The sequence below is a fragment of the Cyprinodon tularosa genome, unplaced genomic scaffold, assembly GCF_016077235.1.
Source record: "Cyprinodon tularosa strain WSP-4 unplaced genomic scaffold, ASM1607723v1 ctg217, whole genome shotgun sequence".
Lineage (NCBI taxonomy): Eukaryota > Metazoa > Chordata > Actinopteri > Cyprinodontiformes > Cyprinodontidae > Cyprinodon > Cyprinodon tularosa.
The window spans coordinates 1,006,051-1,029,685 of record NW_024038809.1 but is presented as its reverse complement, the minus strand read 5'-3'; the positions used below and the strand labels follow the sequence as shown (position 1 = coordinate 1,029,685).

At 41.0% G+C, this 23,635-nt stretch overlaps 2 protein-coding genes across 2 annotated transcripts in view; one reads left to right on the top strand and one right to left on the bottom strand.

The window, feature by feature from the left end:
- si:dkey-240h12.4 (death-associated protein kinase 2) overlaps window positions 1–6,741 on the top strand; it is a 42,844-nt gene extending 36,103 nt beyond the window's left edge. Inside the window, exons 9-12 of the mRNA XM_038285904.1 lie at window positions 597–642; window positions 718–807; window positions 5,096–5,182; window positions 6,202–6,741. Of these exons, the coding sequence (XP_038141832.1) occupies window positions 597–642; window positions 718–807; window positions 5,096–5,182; window positions 6,202–6,282 (304 nt within the window). The 3' untranslated portion in view covers window positions 6,283–6,741. The remainder of the gene's footprint in view (window positions 1–596; window positions 643–717; window positions 808–5,095; window positions 5,183–6,201) is intronic.
- A 3,525-nt stretch (window positions 6,742–10,266) lies between these two features.
- ssr2 (signal sequence receptor, beta) lies at window positions 10,267–21,793 on the bottom strand. Its single transcript, XM_038285895.1, has 6 exons — window positions 21,641–21,793; window positions 21,148–21,326; window positions 15,326–15,424; window positions 14,788–14,896; window positions 14,622–14,699; window positions 10,267–10,844 (listed from the first exon to the last, which is right to left on the bottom strand). The coding sequence occupies exons 1-6, from the start codon at window positions 21,791–21,793 to the stop codon at window positions 10,734–10,736; spliced, it is 729 nt and encodes a 242-aa protein (XP_038141823.1). The 3' UTR covers window positions 10,267–10,733.
- Window positions 21,794–23,635: the final 1,842 nt, after the last annotated feature.

Here is a 23,635-nt window from a genome sequence, read left to right as displayed (position 1 = left end):
TAAGTCAATATTATTTTTTGTGTAGTCTTCTACTGGCTGTTATCAGGTATATCTGATTGTGTACAATAGGATTTTGAGCAAAGTTTTTACCAATAAATTATGCAAAAGGTGTCAGATGCAAAACATTTCAGAAACCGTATGTATCAAATATGATACATTTGGCATTATAGGGTTAACCTACTCAAATTAAGGGTGAATAAAATTAATTTAAGAGTAATTTTAGCTTTTTCTAGATCGTTTTTGCAGTAAGTTAGACTTTGATGCTGTTTATATTGACTGAAAAACAGTGAAAAATGATCTAGAACTAAGCAAAACTTTTTTACAATAAGTCTATTTCCTCTTAAAGTGAGTAGGTTAAGATGTTTTACCGATGGAATTAGTATTTTTACTCTTAATAAAAGAAAATTAAATATGAGGCACTGGAAATAAGACGATGCAATTGTTTTTTTCTTATTTTGAATGTAAATTGAATTGTTCCATTGGCAGTGTGTCACTTACCTCCAAGAAAAAAAAACCTTATTTTAAGAAAAAAATTACTTAGTTAAAAGTAAATTTTTTGCAGTGCAACCACTGAGTTTTGATTCTTTTTGTTGCAGTGAAAGAATGACGGCTGAACAGTGTCTCCTTCATCCATGGATTAAGGTAGGAAATGTTTCTCAGATCCTCTGACGTCACGTTGCAGCTGGGACTCACTGACCAGTTTGTTGTCTGTTTTAGCCCATCACTCGCACGCAAGCAGCCAAAAGGAGCCGATCTTCAATCAATATGAAGAGCTTTAGGAAATTTAACGCCAAAAGAAAATGGAAGGTGAGTCAGAATTTTTATAAGCTTTAATGATTCGTCTTTTGCATTTCATGCTTGTCTCACAGAGCCTGCAGTACACTGGAAAAATTATCTAGAAATAAGTACAAATTTCTTAAATTAAGTGTATGTACCCTTAATTTGGGTAGGTAAATGAGATAGTTTGCCAATGGAATAAGCATACATTCTCTTAAAATAAGATAATTAGATAAAATGGACATTAAATAAGACAATGCCATTGTGTTTTCTTGTTTTAAGTAATAATTGTCTTGTTTCATTGGCAAAAGGTCTCTTTTTCCTCCGCAATCCAAGAACAAAATTTACTTATTTTAAGAAAAAATCACTTACCTAGATTTCATTTTTTCCAGTGTAACATCCTCAGTTTGAAGCAGGTGAAGTTAGCTAGCTAAGCACGGCGGCCGGTGTAGGTACCAGATTGACTCGGGCTGCCAGATTGACTCGGGGGCCTGCGCCTTTTGAGATGCGTCAGAGCGTCCGCCATCTTAAATGTGGCAAATCTGCAGTTTCTCAGTCACTTAAACAGTATCAGAGGGACTTTAATCTCTGAATATACTTTGTATTCGTAGTATTTTTGGTTTTGTAATATTACAAGTTTATTTTTTGTATCCCTTTAGCTTCATTCTCCTGAATTTATTCTCGTTACAAATGCAGACCGCGGGCTCAATGTAGTTTGTTTGAGTGGCATTGCCATAATGTCACGTCATCGGGAGGCGCAAGGCCCATGGCGAATTCGGTGACGTCATCAGAAGGCGCAGGGACCATGGAGAATGTCTTCGTAAAATTGTCCGTTTACAAACAGCAATCCCGCTTTCGAATAAAACCTACACCCCGCTATAATTACTTTAGTAAGCTGTCCAGACCAATCAAAATGTTTTGCGCAATTGTGCAAACGTTAAAACAATTATGTATTGTGACGTCATCAAAAGGCGCAGGCCCCCGAGTCAATCTGGCAGCCCGAGTCAATCTGGTACCTACACCGGGGTCTGCCTTAGCATCTCGGTGGCAGGTTGAGATGTTGAGGTGCGTCCTGCAGCACCTAGAGTGTCTTTGAAGTTTTTGCCAAATGCATCTATGAGAGGAAGCAATTCGATTCAGTTTATTTCTATAGCTCCAATTCACATCATGTCATCTCAAGGCTCTTTCCAGTTCACCAGATCATCCAGTCAGGTTGATTCAAAGTTTTCTATCTAAGGAAAACCAGCTGATTGCATCGACTCATTGACTCTTCAGCAATCCCTCACACTAAGCAAGCTTGTAGCGACAGTGGAGAGGAAAAACTCCCTTTTAACAGGGAGAAACCTCCAGCAGAACCAGGCTCAGTGTGAGCGGCCATCTGCTGAGGCCCACTGGGGTTCAAGGAGACAGAAGCAGACATAGAAAAAGAAGCATAGATACAAAAGGCAACTGTCAACCAGCTCCACAGGCGGCCCCGTCCAGGAAACACACAGCCAGGCAGACGAGCTCCGAGCCAGCTCCCATGTCAGAGGATGAAGAGAGCACATCCAGTTAGTCACAGTCAGAGAAACAGGACTACACTGGAAAACAGGCCAAGCTCCAACATCTAGAAACAAAGGTGTTGATGGCAGCAGCACAGCTGATATTTCTCTCCAGGATGGAGTCACAGCCAAACAGGAACAGACCAGATGAAGCTACTATGAGAAAAAGCAGAGAGAGCAGAACGTTAGAGATTGAACTAACAGATTCTGCGGAGTGGGAGAATAGAGATAGAATGATGAAAAAGGGGTCCCTATGTCCTCCAGCAGTCTAAGCCTATAGCAGCAGAACTATAGAGATAGCTCAGGATAACCTGAGCCACTCTAACTAGAAGCTTTATCAAAAAGGAAAGTTTTAAGCCTAGCCTTAAAAGTAGACAGGGTGTCTGCCTCACCGACTAAAACTGGTAGTTGGTTCCACAGGAGAGGAGCCTGAGAACTAAAAGATCTGCCTCCCCTTCTACTTTTAGAAATTCTATGAACCACTAGTAAACCTGCAGATTGAGAGCGAAGTGCTCTGTTAGGAACATAAGGAACAATCAGATCTCTGATATCAGATGGAGCTTGGCCATTTAAGGCTTTATATGTGATTTAAATTTAAATTTAAGAGATCTGAGTGCATGCAGAGATGAAGCTGAGTTTTAGAGCTGAGCGCGTGCACTAGACAGGCTTTGAGCGAGAATGCATGAGTTTAAACTCTGCACACTGTTCACACTACACGCTCAGACTGGTAACTGCACATTCAAATGGGTGGCAAAAAAAAATGACGGCATAGTTAAAGTGCTAGATGTGGATGAAGCAGGAAGAATTCTCGCTTGTTCCAGAGCCCCATAAGCTGTCACTATGGAAGTTAGCGGACAGAAAGCCCTCAGTTTGTCAGTATAAATGAAAAGAAAACATCTGTTTCAAATTTGGAAATTGATGCTGAACCTTCACAGAACAGCTTCTACTCTGACTGAGAACAATTTTAAAAAGCTGTTTCTACTTTAAACCCTTTCTATCAGATGTTATTTCAGAGATCCTGGTAAGATGCCATTGGTGGCTGAGTTCTCCAACAGTGACGTGTTTGAGGAAGTAGAAAAGTTCCTCTAGTTTTAAACATGTATAGATACAGCTTAGTTAGTGGAGGACCAGAAATACAACCATTTCAAACTATTTAAAGGTTTTTCAATTAAATTATTAAAGAACTGTTTTTAACGATCCAATAGTTAAATGTGGAACTATGAAAATGAATTTTAAACTCATGTTTCAAAAAACTTGTGTTTCTAGAAGCCATAAATCAGATTATAAATATCTTTTTCCTTTTTACGTTACCCAGTAACTGCAGGGTGCTGTATCTGGTAACCAGTCACACAGATGGAACCAGTCAGTTTGCTTTGCTGGGTAACAGTCTGAAGTGTGTCTGGGTGTGTCTCACACTGGAAAAAATCGAAAACTAGATAAGTAATTATTTCTTAAAATAAGTGTATTTGTTCTTGGATTTAGGAAGAAAAAGAAATTTTGCCAATGGAACAAGACAATTTACATTTGTAATTAGAAAACACAATTGGATTGTCCTATTTCAAGTGCATTTTATCTAATTATCTTAGTTTAAGAGTAAAAATGCTCATTCCATTGGCAAACTCTCTTATTTACCTGCTCAAATTAAGGGTAAATACACTTAATTTAAAGAATGTTTTACTTATTTCTAGATCGTTTTTTCCAGTGCAGAGGAAAGCTGCACTGCAAAAAAAATTCGGAAAATTGGTAAAAATCTCTTGAATTAAGTGTCTGTACCCTTAATTTGAGTAGAAAAATAAGAGGATTTGTCTATGCAATAAGCATTTTTACCCTTGAAATAAGATAATTAGATATTATACACTTAAAATAATATATATATTTTTTTTATTTTAAATGTAAATTGTCTTGTTCAATTGGCCAAGAGACTTACGTCCTCAATTCAAGAAAAATTCACTTATTTTAAGAGAGACTGATTTAATTTACATTTTTTGCAGTGTGCTTCTCCTTTCACTGTTTCTAAAGTAAAGTACATCTAGGAAAGGTTTTCCTGTTATTTAAGGCATCCCCTCCTCCTCCCTGGACGACCCAGAAGGGAAGCAGCCATTTTGAATATCCCCACAGTGCGGATTGATGCTGTGGTCAAGTTTCAGATAGTTTAGGGTTTGGCAGATTTGGTGAAAACCTTTGAACACATTTAGAACAAAGACATTAGGTGGTTTGAGAGGTGAAGGAAGCCATCTATGTGAAGAAAGAAAAAATGACCTTAAACAGAGGCGGAGGACTCTGATTTCAGCCAACTCCAAAGGGGGGGACCCGTTCATCCGTTCCTATTTGCATGTTTTCTAAACAAAAACAATTCTTTGTTGGGCTGCTGGATAAAACCTGGAACTAAACACTATTTCTGACTTTTTTAATTGAAAAATCTTCCTGGATGGAAGAAAAACGTCTTCAAACTTGGAAACAAAGTCCAGTGGATTGTTTTTTTTAACTTTTCTGGAAAACCGTTGAACAGCTTTACCTTTTATAGCAGCTGACATGTTGGAAAGAACTGCAGAAAACCTCTTTCTAAGTAACAGCTTCATTAGGCCTGTTTGGGTTTTAAAACTGGTGTTTACCGTAATGATGGACTAAAAAAATAAATGAAAGCTGCACTGTCACCTTAGCCTCAAAGTAGTGCTGAATAAGTTCCTCATTTGCAAACTGAACAGCTTATACAACATTAAGGTCAGCCGATGCTTTATGCTGCAGACTAATTATTAGACATTTCTAACCTTTTTCAGATGTCCTACAACATGGTGCGGATGTGTAACCGGTTCTTCAGCCTCAGAGTGGACTGTAACCGCAGCTTGAATCCAGATCCTTTACAGGTGAGATCATGTTTGACTGAAACCAGTTTTTTTTATGTTGACTGATCCCAAACAAAATGAAGAATGAAGTGAAATTAGTAGGTTGACACATGTTCCTCTACTTTTAAACAGAGCGTGCACGAGGAGAAAGGGTTACGCCTTTAAAATCAACACAGTGGCCAAAAGAAGATGACATGGAGGTCATGAAGCAGCCTAGAATAAGCCTGTAGCTCAGGCAAGCGCAGCAGTTTGCTGCATATGGGGTTTTGATAGCTAGAAACCACAGAGAGCTGTGCTCTGCAGGCTGATGGAAGCACGTTCTGTCATTAGAGGTAGAGTGGAGGATGTTCTTTTACCGGGTGGATCATCTCAATCAGTGGTCCTCCTAACTGTCAGTCATTCCGGTGATATATTTACATAAGGCCATCCTACGTGCTCGTCCTGTTAAAGTATCTTTTTCTGCGCACTTTCAGTGCTCTTACCTGTGGTGAGCTGCAGTTTCAGGCAGTCATTGAAGCTCACCTTTCTCACCACGGTTCTCTTCCGAATGAGGGTCGGAAGAGAAAAAGTATATGAGAAGTGGATGACAAAAAAGAAAGGCCTCAGAAGAGGCAGATGTATCCCAGAATGCTTTATGCAGAGAGCTCTCCTTGCAAAGCATTATGGGATTTGTTGTCATACAAGTCCACTATATAGTCCCCGCTCTATACAGTGATGGGGGGGCTAAGAGGTTATGGCGGACGGTCGGACACACTAAGCTTGTATGAGCTATGAGAACAGCAACTTTTAAACAGAGAGGGAACGCCTATTAAATGCGTGTCTCACACGTTTAACAGGTGTTCCCTCTCTGTAGCGGGTACAGGGTTGTGCACGTGCATTTTTTTAAAGTGGAGAGGGCGAGAATCCTCCTCTGCACCTTAAACTGATCAGGGATCAAATATCTGTCTGTGCTTTATGTCCATTAGTTACTGACATGTAATCAGTTTTCTTTTTTAAACCACGGATCTTCTGACAATATCAAACTGTTTTTTTTTCCACAGAGACGATGTGAAAGTGACTCAGAGGATATGGAGAGCAGGCCCGCCTCGCTGCTGCGCCGGAGACTCAGCAGCAGCTCATAGAACGGCTTAGATAGGCGCCACGGGGTCCACGCTGCTCCACGGGATCCCTGAGGGCCTCCTGAACGAGCCACAGACTGAAAGGGTCCAGCGTCCAACATGGACGAGCCTTTTCCTTCCTAAAACACTTTCAGATCTGGGGGGAGGGGGGACTTTTCTAAATGTTTTATTTGTCAAGTGGATTTGTAAAAACCTGTTTATATGATGTGCCTTAAACGGTTTTAAATGTTTAAAGAAGCTAAATCATTTCATATATTTTTTAAAGCTTAAACATTTTGTTTCTTTTTTTTCTGTTTATTTAAGCAGCCAAGGACAGTACTAAACTAAACTAACTAAAGGTTGTACATAAACAGAATGGGATTAATGGTTTCCAGTCCCGCCAACCAGTACAGTACCACTAATGTCTGTTTGTTTGTGTTGCAAATTAAATATTTTATGGTTCACTCATCAGTCAATAAGTGACAACAGGCCTGGATTTGTTTAACTTGACTGTACTTTTTTAAATGAGACAATACTTGTGACAAAGAGAACATGGATGTTGTCAATATTTGTAAATGGAAATTGGGATTTAAAAATTTCAGAAATTGAAATGAGAAAAAACTGCAATCAAAAATGAAACTTTGAAAATCTTTGTAATCGGAAAAAGTTTGGAGAGTAACTGATTTCATTATTTTCAGAAAGTTTTTATTGAAGATGGTGAAGATGCTCAGTCATCCAGGTCATTCCAAAATCTCACTTTCCTCCTCAATTCAAGACAAAATGCATTTGTTTTAAGAAAAAAATAAATTCTTTAGATTTAAATTTTTTGCAGTGTACATGGATGCTGGCTTGAATTATCCTGGTCAACGTTTGTTATTTGGTTTAAAGTGAAAAGAACGTGATTAATGAAATGAATTTTAAAAATTCATCTGAAAAAGAGGATTTCAGAGCAAAAATTTAAAACTAAAATAAAAAAAAAGATTTTTGAATTAAACATTTTTCTAAAGATCAATCCACTGCACTTGGTTTCCAAGTTTGAAGACGTTTCTCTTCCATCCAGGGAGCTTTTTCAATTCAAAATGTCAGAATTATCCTTGATTTGCTTTATACAGAAGTTACGGCTTAGAAAACATGCAAATTGAAAACGAACCCCCGTCACTCTGCATGGGACCAAAACATCTCGCCTGGTCGGCCACCTCAACGACCCCCCATTCCTAAGTTGCGGACCAGTTCAATTAGCATGTTTTCTATGCCAGAGGTCTTCAACAGGGGGTCCGCGACCCCTAGGGGGTCGCAAAAGTCTTGGTTGATTACTTTTTTTTATATTCCCTCCTGCAATTTTTTGCACTAATTAAAATGTCTTTAAATCCACATTAACATGAATTCATCACACTGTAGTAAACAGATAAATGAAAGCAGAAGATGTCTTTCAGTCATCTATGCACACATTCAGCGACACACAGGAGCTCTTTCAAGCTGGGCACCGTTTCATTCACAACACCTGTCCCATCAACCAGGAATCAGAATCAGAAATACTTTAATAATCCCAGCGAGAGATGACTTTCGTTACATGGCTCCATCTGTAATAGAGTGACTATAGGACCAGTTTGATAGAACACAATTTCATACAATATATATAATTAGGGGGTTCCCTCGCCATCAGTTTGGGGGTCCTTGGCTTTGAAAACGTTGAAGACGCCTGTTCTAAGCCATTACAAGGCTTTGATGGGCTTCTGCATAAAGCCTGGAACTCAACACTATTCCTGACATTTTGAATTGAGAAAGAGAAACGTCTTCAAACTTAGAATTAAAGTCCAGTGGTCGTTTTTATTTTTTACCTTTTTTGTTTTTCAAATTTTACTTTTTTTCTTCTAAAATCCTCTTTTTTTCAGATGAAGATTTAAAAATTATTTTGAGATTATTCTTCTCTGATAACATGATTCTTCCAATTTCCATTTACAAAACAGGTTCTCTGCTTGATGCAGTAATGGACCAAAGTTTAACCCATAGAAACTAATGAGGCGTCATGAAGGCAAAGAGGGTTTGCTGTGAAACAAACTAAAGCCAGAAGCAGTGATGTCAGGATGGGACAGGAGAGTTACCTGCTGGAGCTTCAGTCTCAGAGAATTTACTAGAAAGTTAAACTTATTTTATGTGTGGTGAAGCGAGGAGGCGTCCAATAGGAGCTGATGATCCTCAGTCTGATCAGACAGAACTAGAGCAACCATCTTGGTGTCATGGATTCCAGACAGGTTGGAAACCACACCCAAAGATGAATCCTCTCCACAGACAGAGGAGCAGACTGCCCTCCATGGACGCCAAGGAGAGGCTGATGTAGGAGGAATGATGACCAAGCATGAGACTCCACCCAGAACAGGAAGCTCTGAGAAATTCAGTCCAGGAGGACCTGGATCAGTAAAACACAGAATCAACCCGGACGTTTTGATTGGATGGTGTTCTGTAGGTCTGTCTCATAGGAGCTTCAGGTGGAGGTAGATGAAGCACTAAGGAATGAATTCAGAGGCGTCAGCAGCACAGCTGCCTTGCAAAAACAAGGTCGTTGGTACCAAACCCTGACCCCCCCCCCCCCCCCCCCCCCCCCATGGCAGGCCTATACAGGATTGATGGTTTCTGTTTCCAGTTGAAGTCCCATTATATTAGGAACAGAGAAAACATCTGGGGTCCGTTTCATGAAGCAGGTTTAAAAAACTGATTAAAATCCTCTTAATGGATCCAGCCTAAAGTCAGGAACTCTGAGTGTTCGGTTTCACACCGGCTGCTGTGAATGAGTTCAATCAATTTTAACTAGGTGCACATAGAGTTAAACAAGTGCGTATGAAAAGTCATCAGTGGAGCAACGACTGGACAAGTCACCATGACAACAGGCAACAGGAAGGGCCTATTTCACCACAATGGAACTAGAGATTTTAATGAAGAAATGCAGAACAAATGAAAGAATGTGCTAAAGAGAAAGAGCTGCAAAGGAGAGGAATGTGATTCCTTTTCCTAGCACTGAATTAATAAATCTGTTTAATCTGAAAATAATTTCAGTAGTTCATGTTCTGTAAATAAAAATAAAACGATCTGCATCTCGCTCATATAAACCACAAAAAAGTAATATATCCTCTCCCTATAAATATTTCTCTGAATTAATGCCGATCATTCTTTTTAAGATCCTCAAACAAATTTGCAAAGTTTGTTTTTAAAACCTTATGAGGCTAACAGACCGAGTGAATGATATTTATGAAGAAAACTGGAAATAAAACAGAGTGATAGTCTATAAGGAGAGTGGAGACAGAGGACAGAGTCTACTCAAGAAAAGCTGCTGCTGACGAGGTTAGCTCTGGGGAGAAGGTTACTATGGCAACAGAATCAGAGGTGGAGGAAACTCTTTGTGAAACAGGAAACTCAGTTTCCCTTTTTTTGGTAAACCTGCTTCGTGAAACGGACCCGATGGTTTATGCTGGTGAAGATTCTCAGTCATCCAGGTCTTTACCAGCATACTGCCCTCCATCGTGGGAAGGAAACCCTCAGACCTTAGGAAGCTTGCAGATTATAGGAACCGTCTTTGTTACCTGTTCTTCTGGTTCATTTTGCATGTTTTCTAAGCAACAAAGCTTTGTTGGGCTACTGTATAAAGCTTGGAGCTCAGCACTATTTGAGAAAGAATCCTGGATGGAAAGCGATACATCTTCAAACTTTGTTTTGAACTTTTTGGGAACATCTGATGGTTGTTTCCTGAGGACCTGCGGCACAGGAAGGTGATTCTCTGAAGCTCATTCGCCCTCTGGGCTCAAACCCCGCCCCTCCATTCTTAGAAGCCTGAACCTGTTAAACTGCTTTTTTTTCTTCTTCAGAAAAGCTCATCCAGTGGTCACCATGACAACAGCCACCCATTAAAAACTTAAGAAAACACATAAACCACAAATAGAACTTTTCACTTTTAACCCCAAATAATCCCCATTTACCTCGCCACATTTTCATGTTTCTTAAAAATGTAAACGATGATCCAATTATCAGTTTATTTGTTAAAGTTTAAAAAAAAAAAGAAAAGCGTTATTCCCCCATCTTTCAGAATAAACTAAATCCAGCAGGCCTCTGCCTGCCTGAGCCTTCAGGACCATAAATGATCCTTCCAGCGTTTGCATCGTTTCTCACTAAAAGCTGCAGGAAAGAAAGCCAGCAGCTCTGACATCCGACTGTGATCCTGCAAAAATTAAAGTCTCTTATTTTGTTGTTCCAGTAAACGGAAACGGAAGATAAAAAAAAAACAAATTATTGTAATTGAACAGAATTATTACATTAAATTCATAACAATTACATGATTTTACATCAGTGGAAAAGTAGAAACCCAAGTTCTTCCATCCAGACCATCTAACCGTAGACGTATTTCCACTCCTCGGATCGTTTTTTCCTGGTAACTGTCCATCACCACCTTTACTTCGAGTCCCCCCCCACCCCCCGGGAACCAGTCCTTAGTTCTTCTTGGTTTTTGGAGAGTCATATTTCCTCTTACTGGAGTACCAGAGGAGCAGAGGAATCCCGATGGAAGGCAGAGTCATCACCCCAAACGCAGCCCAGTCCAGCTAACAGAAATAAAAGAGACAAATTCATGAAAATAATGTTGCAAATTAATAAAATGCATAAATACAACTTATCACAAAAGGAATATATTTAAAATTATTTGAACATTCTGTGATTCTGCGAGTTCTCCACCTTCCAAATCATGGAGGAATCTGATGTTTTAGGTGTTCACTGTGAGAAACATGCTGCACAGAAGCATTTAAACAGCTGTGAAAAGATTTGTTACAGTAGCCTTCGTTTGCTACTAGAGGTCAAACGTTTCCTGTAGTTTTTCTCCAGGTTTAATCAGACTGCACCAGGGATTCTGGCCCATTCCTCCACACAGATCTACTCTAGATACGCCAGGTTTCTCATACGCTGAGAAACAGTTTTAGCTCCAAAGATCATCTATACAGTTTAGGTCTGGGGACTGGCTAGGCCACAGCAGAGACCTGATGAGCTTCTTAAAGAGCCACTCCTGGCTGAGCTTTAGCTCTTCATCATGATGGAGGAACCATCTTTACCGCTCTGAAAGAAGGAGGTCGTTCCCTCAAATCTCCCAATAAACGGCATCAGTCATCCTGTCACACAGAAAGCGTCTCCAGAGCATGATGCTTCCAGCTCCATGCTTCACAGTGTTTTTGGGACACTAGTGAAGATTCTCAGTCATCAGGTCATTTGTTGTATTTTTTTTAAACTTTTTGGAATGTTTCTCTGGATTCTTCATCTATCAAACATGGCGTGTTGAATTAAGACCTGTTAATTTTCTCCCATGCCCCCCCCGAGGATCATCTGAATAAGGGACCTGGACATATGCCGATTTTAAAACCATGCAGGATTTTATTCCATGACGTGTTAAGCCGGGCGTACACTGTACGAATTTTTGATTTTCTCAACTCGTGCAAGATTTTTTCGATGTGGCCGTCTTTGAGCCTGATGGTGCGTGGTGTCGTGTAGAGGGGGTAACGAGGGGCGATCAGCCTCTAACGACCACCTCCCTATCAGGAATCGTAAGGTCGGGAGAAAATCAAACATGTTTGAAATTCAGGCGGCCGTCGTAAGGTGGTCGTGGGGAAATCGCTCAGTGGGAAAACAAGGATTCTTCTTCTTCCTCTCAGATGAAAGCAAAGCAGCGAGTGGAATAGAGTTTATTCTGTAAAACTGACCGTAGTAGCCCTGTTTCCTCAGCCATGTCTTTGTGGTGGATGATCCTCCCACCACCACATCGTGTTAGTATTTTTTTCTTGTTTTATATTATATTACAGTTTATGTTTAAGTTGGTTGTTTCTTTTAGACAGGTATTTTCTAATGGGTGCACACTTTAGTTAATGTCCGTCTGAATGGTTTATTTACACTTGTTCTTTTGAGGTGCTGCTGATGCAAACCAGCTGGAGGAGGAAACCTGGAGCGTACCATTTTTGAAAGACTGACGGGGGAGACTTGCTTCAAGTTTAATTAGTTTGTCACTTAAATACTCATTGTTTCTGCTAAGTAAAAGTTAGTTTTGCTTTATTCGTTTCATAGATTGGTTAACTTTGTATTTATTGGTTCTTTTGTTTTGTGGTAGACTTGGGTTACTCCATCCCTTTTTAAGCAGCCTTTAGTTCTTTGTTTGCAGGTCAGTTTTTTTTGTCTGAGTTGGATCCTCAGTTGACCTCAGTTAAGTTGGGCCCAGATTCATGTTATTTGTATTTGTTATTTTGTGTTGCTTTTGAGCCTTTGTTAACCATTTTTGACACAATTAAATAAAAGCACTTTTTCAAATTTTGAACACCTTTTGTCCTTATTTAAGTTTGGTCCCTCACAGGCTTTCAACACAAAATCTCACAAATATCCAAGGCAGCGCGTTTCGCTCTAGTGAGCTTCATATTCCCCTTCTACTGGTTTGCCTTCCGGATAGACAAGTCCAAGTCTCACTGCGGAGCCGAGTCCCACCTGGTTTTTAGACGTACAGTGTGAGCAGGTAGATCGCATCAGAGCGTCGAGTCACACAGTGTGAGAACAAACATGGTGAGCTGGGAACTTTTAAACCCTGCGGTTTCGCCGTGCAGTCTGAGCTGTAGCTGCGTGCAACGATTGAAAACAGGGCTGCAACAACGAATCAATAAAATAGATAAAAATCAACTTTTAAAAGCGTTGGCAACAAATTTTATTATCGATTAGTTGTGTCGAGCGATTAATGCGTCATCCGCCGCCGCCGTCATCACTGCCACTTGACTGAAACGGGGGAAGAAAAAAAATTACGGCAGAGCGAGCCAGTGTTGCACACTTAGCGACTTTGTCGCTATATTTAGCGACTTTTCAGACCCCTCCAGTGACTATTTAAAAAAAAAAGCGACTAGCGACAAATCTGGCGACTTTTTACGGTGTCACTGGCGGCTTTTGGAGACTCTTACGTGAAAGCATGTATCGTTCCTACTCTTGCCCTCCAGCGGCAGCTGCTGCCGTGGGGCGCCTCCCCCATCCCAACCCCGTTCTCAGCTCCCACAGGAGTCCCTCTCAGCGCTGCAGTCAGAGCCGCAGCGTCCAGACTGCAAATGAAGCGCACATGCGCCGGGATTGACGGCGCAGATTGATCACATTAAAATAGCCTTTATAAATAAATTAACTTGCAAATTATGAGGGCAAGGCTTTTAAAGTTTAAATCTTCTGGCAAAGATAAAGTAAAGAAGATCCTGCAATTTATGGAAGTAAAGCAGAATAAAATCCAGCAAGATCAGTAATATGTCAATTAATTATATGCCACATTCCCACGTAAATATCTGTCTTTGGAGGATGTGTTTTTTAGCCCCCCTAGTTCTCTCATTTTTATTCCAAATACAATTTATAATTTGAATCACAGGGCTATTTTTATCTCTATGGTTCAGTATTTTCTAAAGCAGCAACTTTAACTGCTATACTTTCCTGTCTTAAAAGGCAGAACTCTTCTAGTCTAAAAAAACTCATTTGTTGAAATGGGGGGGCCTATTGTTTGAACCCCTTAGGGGCTTTTAAAAACAAAAATGTCTTTTTTTGCGCTTTATGAAACAAAGTAGCCTATATTTTGTGGATGTACAGCTACATTTCTCATGTAAGTTTGCGTAGTTGTAACACAAACATTTATTTTTCATATTGCACCAGGACAGTTAATGAGCAACCTGTACTTGTGTGCTTGTTTGTTCTGTCTAAAATGATTATTTTGGAATAAATATAAATATATTAATATAAAAAATATTTTTTGTCAGATTCATCGATTAATCGAAAAAATAATCGGCCGATTCATCGATTTTTAAAATAATCGCTAGTTGCAGCCCTAATTGAAAATATCACACAGTGTATGGCCGGCTTTAATGCATTACCTACAGTAACCATGGAAACAGTAGTGCCGCCTCTATGCAGGTGGCTGCTGGCCTTCTAACCTTCCTTAGGATCCCTGAAACGCTGCGAGGTGAGATGTTGCCGGGGGAGACCGTCAGTCATGTTTAGCTTTTTCCAACAGTTGGATCTTTTCTCACTAAGCTGCCTGTCAGTTACCAAGTAGCCCTTTCTAGATTTCATAAAATGTTTCCTCTGGTGTCCTTGAACGTCTCTTTGGTCTGAGCCATGTTAGTAGCTTCAGTCTAACTAATTGTACGGTGTGTTTATGCTGCCAACAATGCGTCTAATTTAGAAAAAGAAGTTGATGATATTTTCTGTATGTTTTTTTGGGGGGATATGCACCAAAGATAAAAATGTTGCCCCCTCCAGGATTTGGGAGCAGGAGAACAGAATCAAAAAGTTTTCAGATACTTTCATGAGGTAAGAACTGCAGTCAAACCTACATAATGTGGGGAGAAGCGCCGGTCAAACTCCCTCTGAGCCAGGATGCCGCCCTGGCCGGGGGCGCTGGTGTAGCCCACCTTCAAAACATCAGAACACAAAATGAATCATCTGATATTTTACACCACAAACACGTCGTGGTGGATTTAAAGGATCAGCTGCTCTTACCACAACCTGCCCTCCTTCCTGGGCCACGTAGCTGACGGAGGCAGAGGTGAAGTTAAAGTACCCGGCCTTCAGGGGGCGCAACACCACCGTATGAGACACGTTGCTCGCTCTGATTTCACGGGTTAAATAAAAAACTTGAAAATGATGGGGGGAAAAAAACAGATCTTTAACACGAAATATGAAATCTAAACAGTCCTCTGAAGGCAGTGAGGTGGTTAAAATCAGGCACCAAGCCGATACCATCCTCACACCTGCTGCCATCTTCAACTGATTTGATTTGGTTGAAGAATAAAGACAGAAAAAAACCAATTAGCTATATTAGCTGACTTAGAGATCTCCAATCAGAGAAGCCCACAGAAACCATGTGGGGATGATCAGTTTATGTCTTATGTAAAATAAACAGCAGCATCCTGGAAGAAGGTTGAAAGATCTTGATTCAAATTAGATCTTTATGGATTGCTAACATGTTCATTATGAGAAACAATGGTCACTGCTTTAGAGGGGCAGCATCAGGGAAGATATTTCAGTTCAAGGATACGGAGCAATCCTGTCCCACTTCACATTCAGCATCCCCGATACAATCCCAAAGTCCTCGGGAGGAAAGGAGTCATCAGAAAGCTCCACCTCCAGGGCAGCACTGTGAAGAGAGAGAGAAAGGACATCAGACATGACTCCAGCCTCATAGAACCTAAAGGCAGACCAGCACTGTTCTGATAAAGTTAGTTTATCCTGGATTTAGCCTGAGTCTAAACATTCAACTTTCCAGAGTTAAGACTGAACCAAACTGTTTTGGTTCCTCAGATGGCCCCTAAAGGGAAGAAAACTGGACAACAGAGATCATCCTCCTCAGTGTCTTCAGTCAGAGGCTTCAGCAGAGCTGCTGTAAGGCAGACCACTACAGACAACATCTGCAGCCACTGATTGGAGAAAGCTCCAACAATAAGAGGTTCAGCATTTCTTTTACCTTCTGGATGAATGAAGTAATAAGCATTTAAACTGTTAGGAACATAAATCAATCAACTAATCCTGTTTGCAGTTTGCAAAAGCTACATTTTTCAATCAACTCCTAGTGGGAATGATTTAATTCAAAGTTTAAGGTAATTTCTGTAGTTTGCAGTTTAATTTCATTAAAGAAAATAGATTAATCAGGTTTGGTAGAGAAATAACCTGATTTTATTTTGAAGCTATTCCAATGAGCCCCTTGTGTTGCTGCTGATTGAAAATACCACGACAGCGTCCATGTTCTTCAGGCTTTCTAGGAGGAGAAACCATGAAGCAAAGGTTTTTATTTCAGAGCATGGAACCAACTTCATTTTCATTATGGAGGTTTGTCTATAAAAACTAATGTGAACTGTAAACCAGTTTATTTCTGCTTTAATGGTTTGAGGACGGAATCGCGTCATCATTTCACAAAAATGCAAAAATACTTTTACTTTAAACTACGTGTGAAGTGATGCTAAATTATTGCCAGAACGATTTTAAATTGGGCTGGCTAGCTGAAGTGGTCAGGAGACCCTGGGTTGGAATCCCCGCCGGGGGATTGAGCTGCCAGCGTGGGTCTTTAAGCAACACACTCCACGCCAATGCCTGCTGTGGATAAAAGCGTCTGCTAAATGCATAAACATAAACTGCAGGAGGATGATTAAAGACCAAACGTCTTTCCATAGGGTCTTACCTGAGGTAACTTTAAAGGTGACAATCCCAGAACCTCAGATTTTCTGCTACACAGGCATTGCCCAGCTGTATGTTGTTGTCCCAATACAACTTTTTAAATAGTGCAGCTCTGAGTATTTACTGATATCAGCAGTATTCAGGCATCATTTTATCACTCATCATGTTATGTTAGAAAAGGTTTGATCCAGTGATTGTACTCAAACAGAACAACAGGTGTTAGATCGACTGACCCATCGATTATTAAAGGGGAACGCAGTTTTTTATTTTTTATTTTTTCATTGGTCCCTTGATTTTCCGTTATTCCATCATGTTCTACTCACCCATATGAGTTTAGTGTCATTTGGAGCCGTTCTGAAGATATTCCGTTAGGTTATATCCAGTAACGTCTTCCTCTGGGCAACGACTTAAAGGCACAAACTAAACTGTTCATCATTTATTCTTTACGGTACGCCAGCATTCAGAACATGGAGGTCAATCACTGTCCCCCAGACATCCGCCGTTAGATTTTTATATTTATATCTTTTAAAAACAAAGCGGAGTGTGTATGACGTCATCCACACGTGCCGGTTACCGTCCGCTGAACTGCTGCTAGTTTTCCTCTCATGCCTGGAAGATGTCTAGTGCTGCTACCACAGATGATCTCGCTCTCCAAATGGAATTGAACGGGTGGAGAGTAGCCGCCTGCGGCCCGGGCTGCCTGTCACTACTCCAGTGCGGCGCGCCGATGACGTCATACACACTCCGCTTTGTTTTTAAAACATAAATATAAAAAATATCCAAATAACGTCTTTCTATGGTTATTGGATATAACCTAACGGAATATCTTCAGAATGGCTCCAAATGACACAAAACTCAATATGGGCGAGTAGAACATGATGGAATAACATAAAATCAAGGGTCCGATGTAAAAAAAACGTTGTTCCCCTTTAACCAACAGGTTACAGAAACTTTAAACAGGAGCAGAAGTGTCGCTGCCTGCCTGTCCTGGCAGCGACATCTTGGAAAAACGGTTCCAGCAAGCTATATTTTTGAACATACACAACCATGCCTCTCCCTTCAGACATGAACCCGCATGCTGTCTGCAGCGCGGCTAGAGCAGGAGGAGCAGCGCTTCGCCGATGTTGGAGCTGGCAGGGAGACAGTCAGTACTGATGATACAGAGCGTTTAACTATTTATTAACGCCTAAATTCATTAAAAATGCAGAAACCTGCCGGCTAAACATGTTCGCTTTTATTATCCTGGGCTGCTCAGTGGAGCAGATGGTAGCTTGCAGCAAGAAGGTTCCAGGTTCGATTCCTGGCCCGGGGTATTACTTCATGGAGTTTGCATGTTCTCCCTGAGCATGCGTGGGTTCTCTCTCTGGTTACTCCGGCTTCCTCCCACAGTTCAGAAACATGACTGTTAGGTTAAATGGCTTCTCTGAATTCTCCTTAAGTGTGTGAATGGTTGTTTTTTCTGTCTGTCTCTGTGTTGCTCCTTCTGCTTTAGGTGTGAACGTAGCATAGCAGTGGCTAGCTTCCAGTCATGGCGTCCTGCATGAGCATTGGGGGTCATTCGATCATTTGTCAGGGTACGCTCACAGGGTAGAGGGACAAGTAGACGACCATGATTGACGTGTCAGGAACAAACAGCGAACATCGGACTGTTTTTTGTGATTGGTTGGAGTTATTCATTGATTTCCCACTGTAGAGGGGACCAATTATTTTAGCTTCACTTCCAGACCTTCTATTTCACTGCTTATTAAGCGGCTGTGGGGAGATCTTTAAGCCACATGGTAAAAAAAAAATGCATCTGAAAAGATCTCCTACTGCACCTTTAAAGTCACGTGGTGGATACAGGAGCCGTCTCGAACTGACAGACGCACTAAACTGTATTTAAAAATGTAACCGTCAACAGGATGCATCTGCTAAAACAATTCTCTGATCTTTTGCAGTTAATCATCAAAATGATTCAGAATTATGGAGCAGCCTGAAAGGCAAAAGGAACATTTCAGCTGATGCATTTTCACTTTAATTTTCTCGATATGTCACACAGTTCCTCTCAGTAATCACTCAACTTATCTGAACTAAAGTTAATTTCAAATTGACTCTTAGTTTAATTGACCCTCTGGCACTTTTATTTTTTCTAAAAAGCTCCTAGCGCCAAATCTAGCAACGTTTTTCTGCTACTGGAGACTTTGGAGACAACATCTAAAAGCAGCGAACTCTGCTCTCCAGAGCGAGTAGATTGGTAACCCCGCCTCCTGCTCTCCTCTATCTTGTCTGCTGTCATGATTCATGCAGCTATTATTTCATCCAAATGAAAAATGGAGAACAGATAAGCAGATCATGGCTTGTCTACAGTGAAAAGAAGGACTGGGTTATTTACTTTGGCCTTTTTGGAAACACAGGAAGGAGCAATCAGCTAAGTGAGCTTAGTGCTTGGAAAAAATCTTTCATTCCTTTAGAGACAGCATGAAAAGTCAGCTGAGTACAAAACATAGAGAGGAAAACAAGAAGAAAGGGGACAAGAAGAGAGGGACACAACCTAGAACAGATAATGGATGTCTATTCTATTAAAGGGATAGTTCGGGATTTTTGACATGAATCTGTATGGCATCCCCATCACCAGTGTCATGCAATCACACTGACTTACCCCTGGCAGCGTCCTGTGAGCAGAGTTCTCGTCCAGCTTTGGTCAAGCCGAAAGTAGTCCGGCAGGTTTGCTAGACCCAGCGAAATAAAACGTTTCTCTTCCCAAAACATTATGTGTTCAAAAGAGTGATATTTTTGCAACCCAAAAACATTGTAGTGGAAAAAGTCACACGTCGTTATCACTTGGTCCTATTTTCTCTCTGTTCGTATCAGTGCGCGCGACACCATGACCTGACAGCTAGGGCCTACCTGTTTGATTCGCGATTGTTTACTACTGGGGAAGATGTCTGACTACGAGAGCGACGAGGAAAACATCGACTTCCACTTAGAGCCAAAGGGATATCTTTATGAACCCGAGTACACTGACGAACTGCGACAAATGGAGTTAGATCGGGCAGAAAGAGAGAGGGTGGACAGAGAAGTGATGGAAGCTGAAGCCGGAGCCGCAGGAGCCTCAGCTGGAGCTGCGATATCCAGGGTGGCCGACAAATCATGGTGCACTTGTTTCAAGTGCGAATTAATGCAGACAGAGGTGGATGCTACTGTTGCCACGAGTGGGATTTAGTAATGCCCGAGATACAGAACCTTTCCATTGATGAGGATGTCGGAGTTGCAGCAGCTGCTGTCTGCATCACAAACAACAGCGACTTCCCTGCCCTCCTCAAAGTTGAGCTCGCTGTCAGAATGACGGCGCGCACTGATACGAACAGAGAGAAAATAGGACCAAGTGATAACGACGTGTGACTTTTTCCACTACAATGTTTTTGGGATGCAAAAATATCACTCTTTTGAACACATAATGTTTTGGGAAGAGAAACGTTTTATTTCGCTGGGTCTAGCAAACCTGCCGGACTACTTTCGGCTTGACCAAAGCTGGACGAGAACTCTGCTCACAGGACGCTGCCAGGGGTAAGTCAGTGTGATTGCATGACACTGGTGATGGGGATGCCATACAGATTCATGTCAAAAATCCCGAACTATCCCTTTAATAGAACAGACATCCATTATCTGTTCTAGGTTGTGTCCCTCTCTTCTTGTCCCTTTTCTTCTTGTTTTCCTCTCTATGTTTTGTACTCAGCTGACTTTTCATGCTGTCTCTAAAGGAATGAAAGATTTTTTCCAAGCACTAAGCTCACTTAGCTGATTGCTCCTTCCTGTGTTTCCAAAAAGGCCAAAGTAAATAACCCAGTCCTTCTTTTCACTGTAGACAAGCCATGATCTGCTTATGTGTTCTCCATTTTTCATTTGGATGAAATAATAGCTGCATGAATCATGACAGCAGACAAGATAGAGGAGAGCAGGAGGCGGGGTTACCAATCTACTCGCTCTGGAGAGCAGAGTTCGCTGCTTTTAGATGTTGTCTCCAAAGTCTCCAGTAGCAGAAAAAAGTCTCTAGATTTGGCACTAGGAGCTTTTTAGAAATCAAAGTGCTAGAGGGGTCTGAAAAGTGGCTAAATATAGCGACTAAAGCGCTAAGTTGGCAACACTGCTCTTTGCATGGTTTGTTTTCAAATGGTTTGCTGCTGTCTGTTTGGACCTTTCTGAACATGTGCAGCAAATGGACTGATCCAATATGGCGGACACTGAAAGGGGGGGGGCTGAGACACACTTATTATCAGTGTTCTGATGGCATTTTAGCCAAAGGACAAAACATAGAGAGGAAAACAAGAAGAAAAGGGACAAGAAGAGAGGGACACAACCTAGAACAGATAATGGATGTCTATTCTATTAACATTTCTCTATCTGGAGAATGGCTCTGTTTTATGTTTTGCCTTCTCAGTTCAGAGGGCCCCCTGCCTGTCTTTGCCTAGGGCCCCACATTTCCCAAATCCAGCCCTGGTTAGCTTTATCAAACATCTCTGTAAAAATCCACTGGGTTGATTTAATCCCAGTTTAGAGCAGGTTCCTTCCAGCAGGGTCTGTTTGATATTAGACTACCTTATCAAACTTTAAATCAAGCTTTATTTTTCGTGGTGATTTTATCAGCGGCTCTGCTCAGTGATGAACCCCATGGAGCTGCTTCCCAGCCCGGCTTTACGCCCCTGAACTGACCTGGAGCCCACATTGTAGATGTTGTACTGCAGGGTGAGGTCTCGGCCCTCCACCGCGTAGCGGTTCAGCAGCGACTTGGAAGCCAGGAGCCGCGCGCCCTCCTCTCCAGCACCCAGCGCAAGGACAGCCAGCAGCACAAACACCCGGAGCATGGCGGCCAGACCGGAGGAAGCTTCAGACTACCGGGGAAACACAGTCAGAGGTTACAGGCCTAATAATACAGATTACATACAAAAAAATTAATTCATTTAAAGCTGGAAAACTGTTTAGATAAAGATCCAGATCTAAGTCTCCATATATCAAACTGTTAATCGTATATTAGCAGCTTTAAAACAAAGTGTAACGATTACGTGGACTAAATGGAGAGAACTATCAACGTTAAAACCTCCTTTATCTACAGAAACCAAACTGAACTTGATAAATAAAGGAACAGTTGAACAAACCAGTTATTTTTAAACTATCAAAACATTTTAAACAAGTTAGAAAGCGATACCTTCAGTGTTTCTCTAGGAGCAAAGCGGTGAGCGTCGTGGCACAAGCTGAATGAAAGAGCTGCTGAATGACGTGGACCTAAGAGCAGGCAGATAGCAGGGCGGCCTGCAGCGCCACCTGCAGTTTGGGCGGTGAACACGCTCAGAGGAAACATGTTTTTTTTTTTTTTTTATTAAAGAATAAACAAGTTCAACGACAATTTACAAATAACAAATATGCCAGGAGTACGGATGAGGATTAGGACCACTGATTTTAAAATTTGATTTCAGTTTAACATGGTAAAAAAGTCAGAAGTCAGAATTCTGAGAAAAAAGTCAGAATTCTGAGAAAAAAAGTCAGAATTCTGAGAAAAAAAAGTCAGAATTCTGAGATTAAAGTCAGAATTCTGAGAAAAAAGTCAGAATTTTGACCTTAATCTCATAATTCTGAGATTAAAGTCAGAATTCTGAGAAAAAAGTCAGAATTTTGACCTTAATCTCAGAATTCTGAGAAAAATGTCAGAAGTCTGAGAAAAAAAGTCAGAATTCTGAGATTAAAGTCAGAATTCTGACCTTAATCTCATAATTCTGAGAAAAAAAAAAAAAAAAATCAGTTAACTTTTTTTTTTTCCAATGGCTCTAATCCTCTTCCGTACAGGAGGTCTGCCACAATAAATACATATATAAAATCAGAAGGAATAGGAAAAGGAATAATAAAATTAGTTAATAAAATGAGGAGTTTCAGATACATTTATATTGTCTACTAAACTTGATGTTGTCCACAATTTTGAGTTAAGAACAGATTGGCATATATAGATGAAAAGTTTAGACACACCTTCTTGTTCAGAGAGTTTTCTTTATTTTCATGACTATGAAAATTGTAGATTCCCAAATGAAGGCATCAAAACTATGAATTAACACATGTGGAATTACGTATATACTTAAAAAAAATGTGTGAAACAACTGAAAATATGACTTATGTTCTTCAAAGTAGCCACATTTAGCTTTTACTGCTTCACACCCTAGCATTCTATTGATGAGCTTCCAGAAATTGTCACCTGAAATGGTTTTCACTTCACAGGTGTCCCCTATCAGGTTTAATAAGTGGGATTTCTTGCCTTATAAATGACGTTGGGAGCATCAGTTGTGTTGTGTAGAAGTCAGGTGGATACACAGCTGATAGTCCTACTGTCTGTTAGCATTTGGATTATGGCAAGAAAAATCAGCTAAGTAAAGAACCATCATTACTTTAAGAAATGAAGGTCAGTCAGTCCAAAAAATTTGGAAAACTTTGAAAGCGTCCCCAAATGCAGTCACAAAAACCATCAAGCGCTTCAAAGAAACTGGCTCACATCAGGACCGCCCCAGGAAAGGAAGACCAAGAGTCACCTCTGCTGCAGAGGAGAAGTTTATCCGAGTCACCAGCCTCAGAAATGGCAGGTTAACAGCAGCTCAGATTAGAGAGCAGGTCAATGCCACAGACCTCTAGCAGCAGACGCATCTCTAGAACAACTGTTAGGGGAGACTGTGTGAATCAGGCCTTCATGGTAAAACAGCTGCTAGGAAACCACTGCTAAGGACAGGCAACAAGCAGAGGAGACTTCCTTGGGCTGAAGAACACGAGGAATTAGACCAGTGGAAATCTGTGCTTTGGTCTGATGAGTCCAAATTTGAGATCTTTGGTTCCAACCATTGTGTCTTTGTGCGAAGCAGAAAAGGTGAAAGGATGGATTCTACATTCCTGGTTCCCAATGTGAAGCATGGAGGAGGAGGTATGATGGTGTGGGGGTGCCTTGCTGGTGAAACTGTTGGGGATTTATTCAGAATTGAAGGCATAATGAACCAGCATGGCTACCACAGCATGTTGCAGCAGCATGCTATTCCATCTGGTTTGCCTTTAGTTGGACCATCATTTATTTTTCAGCAGGAAAATGACCCCAAACACACCTCCAGGCTGCGGAAGGGATATTTGACCAAGAAGGAGAGTGATAGGGTGCTGCGAAAGATGACCTGCCCTC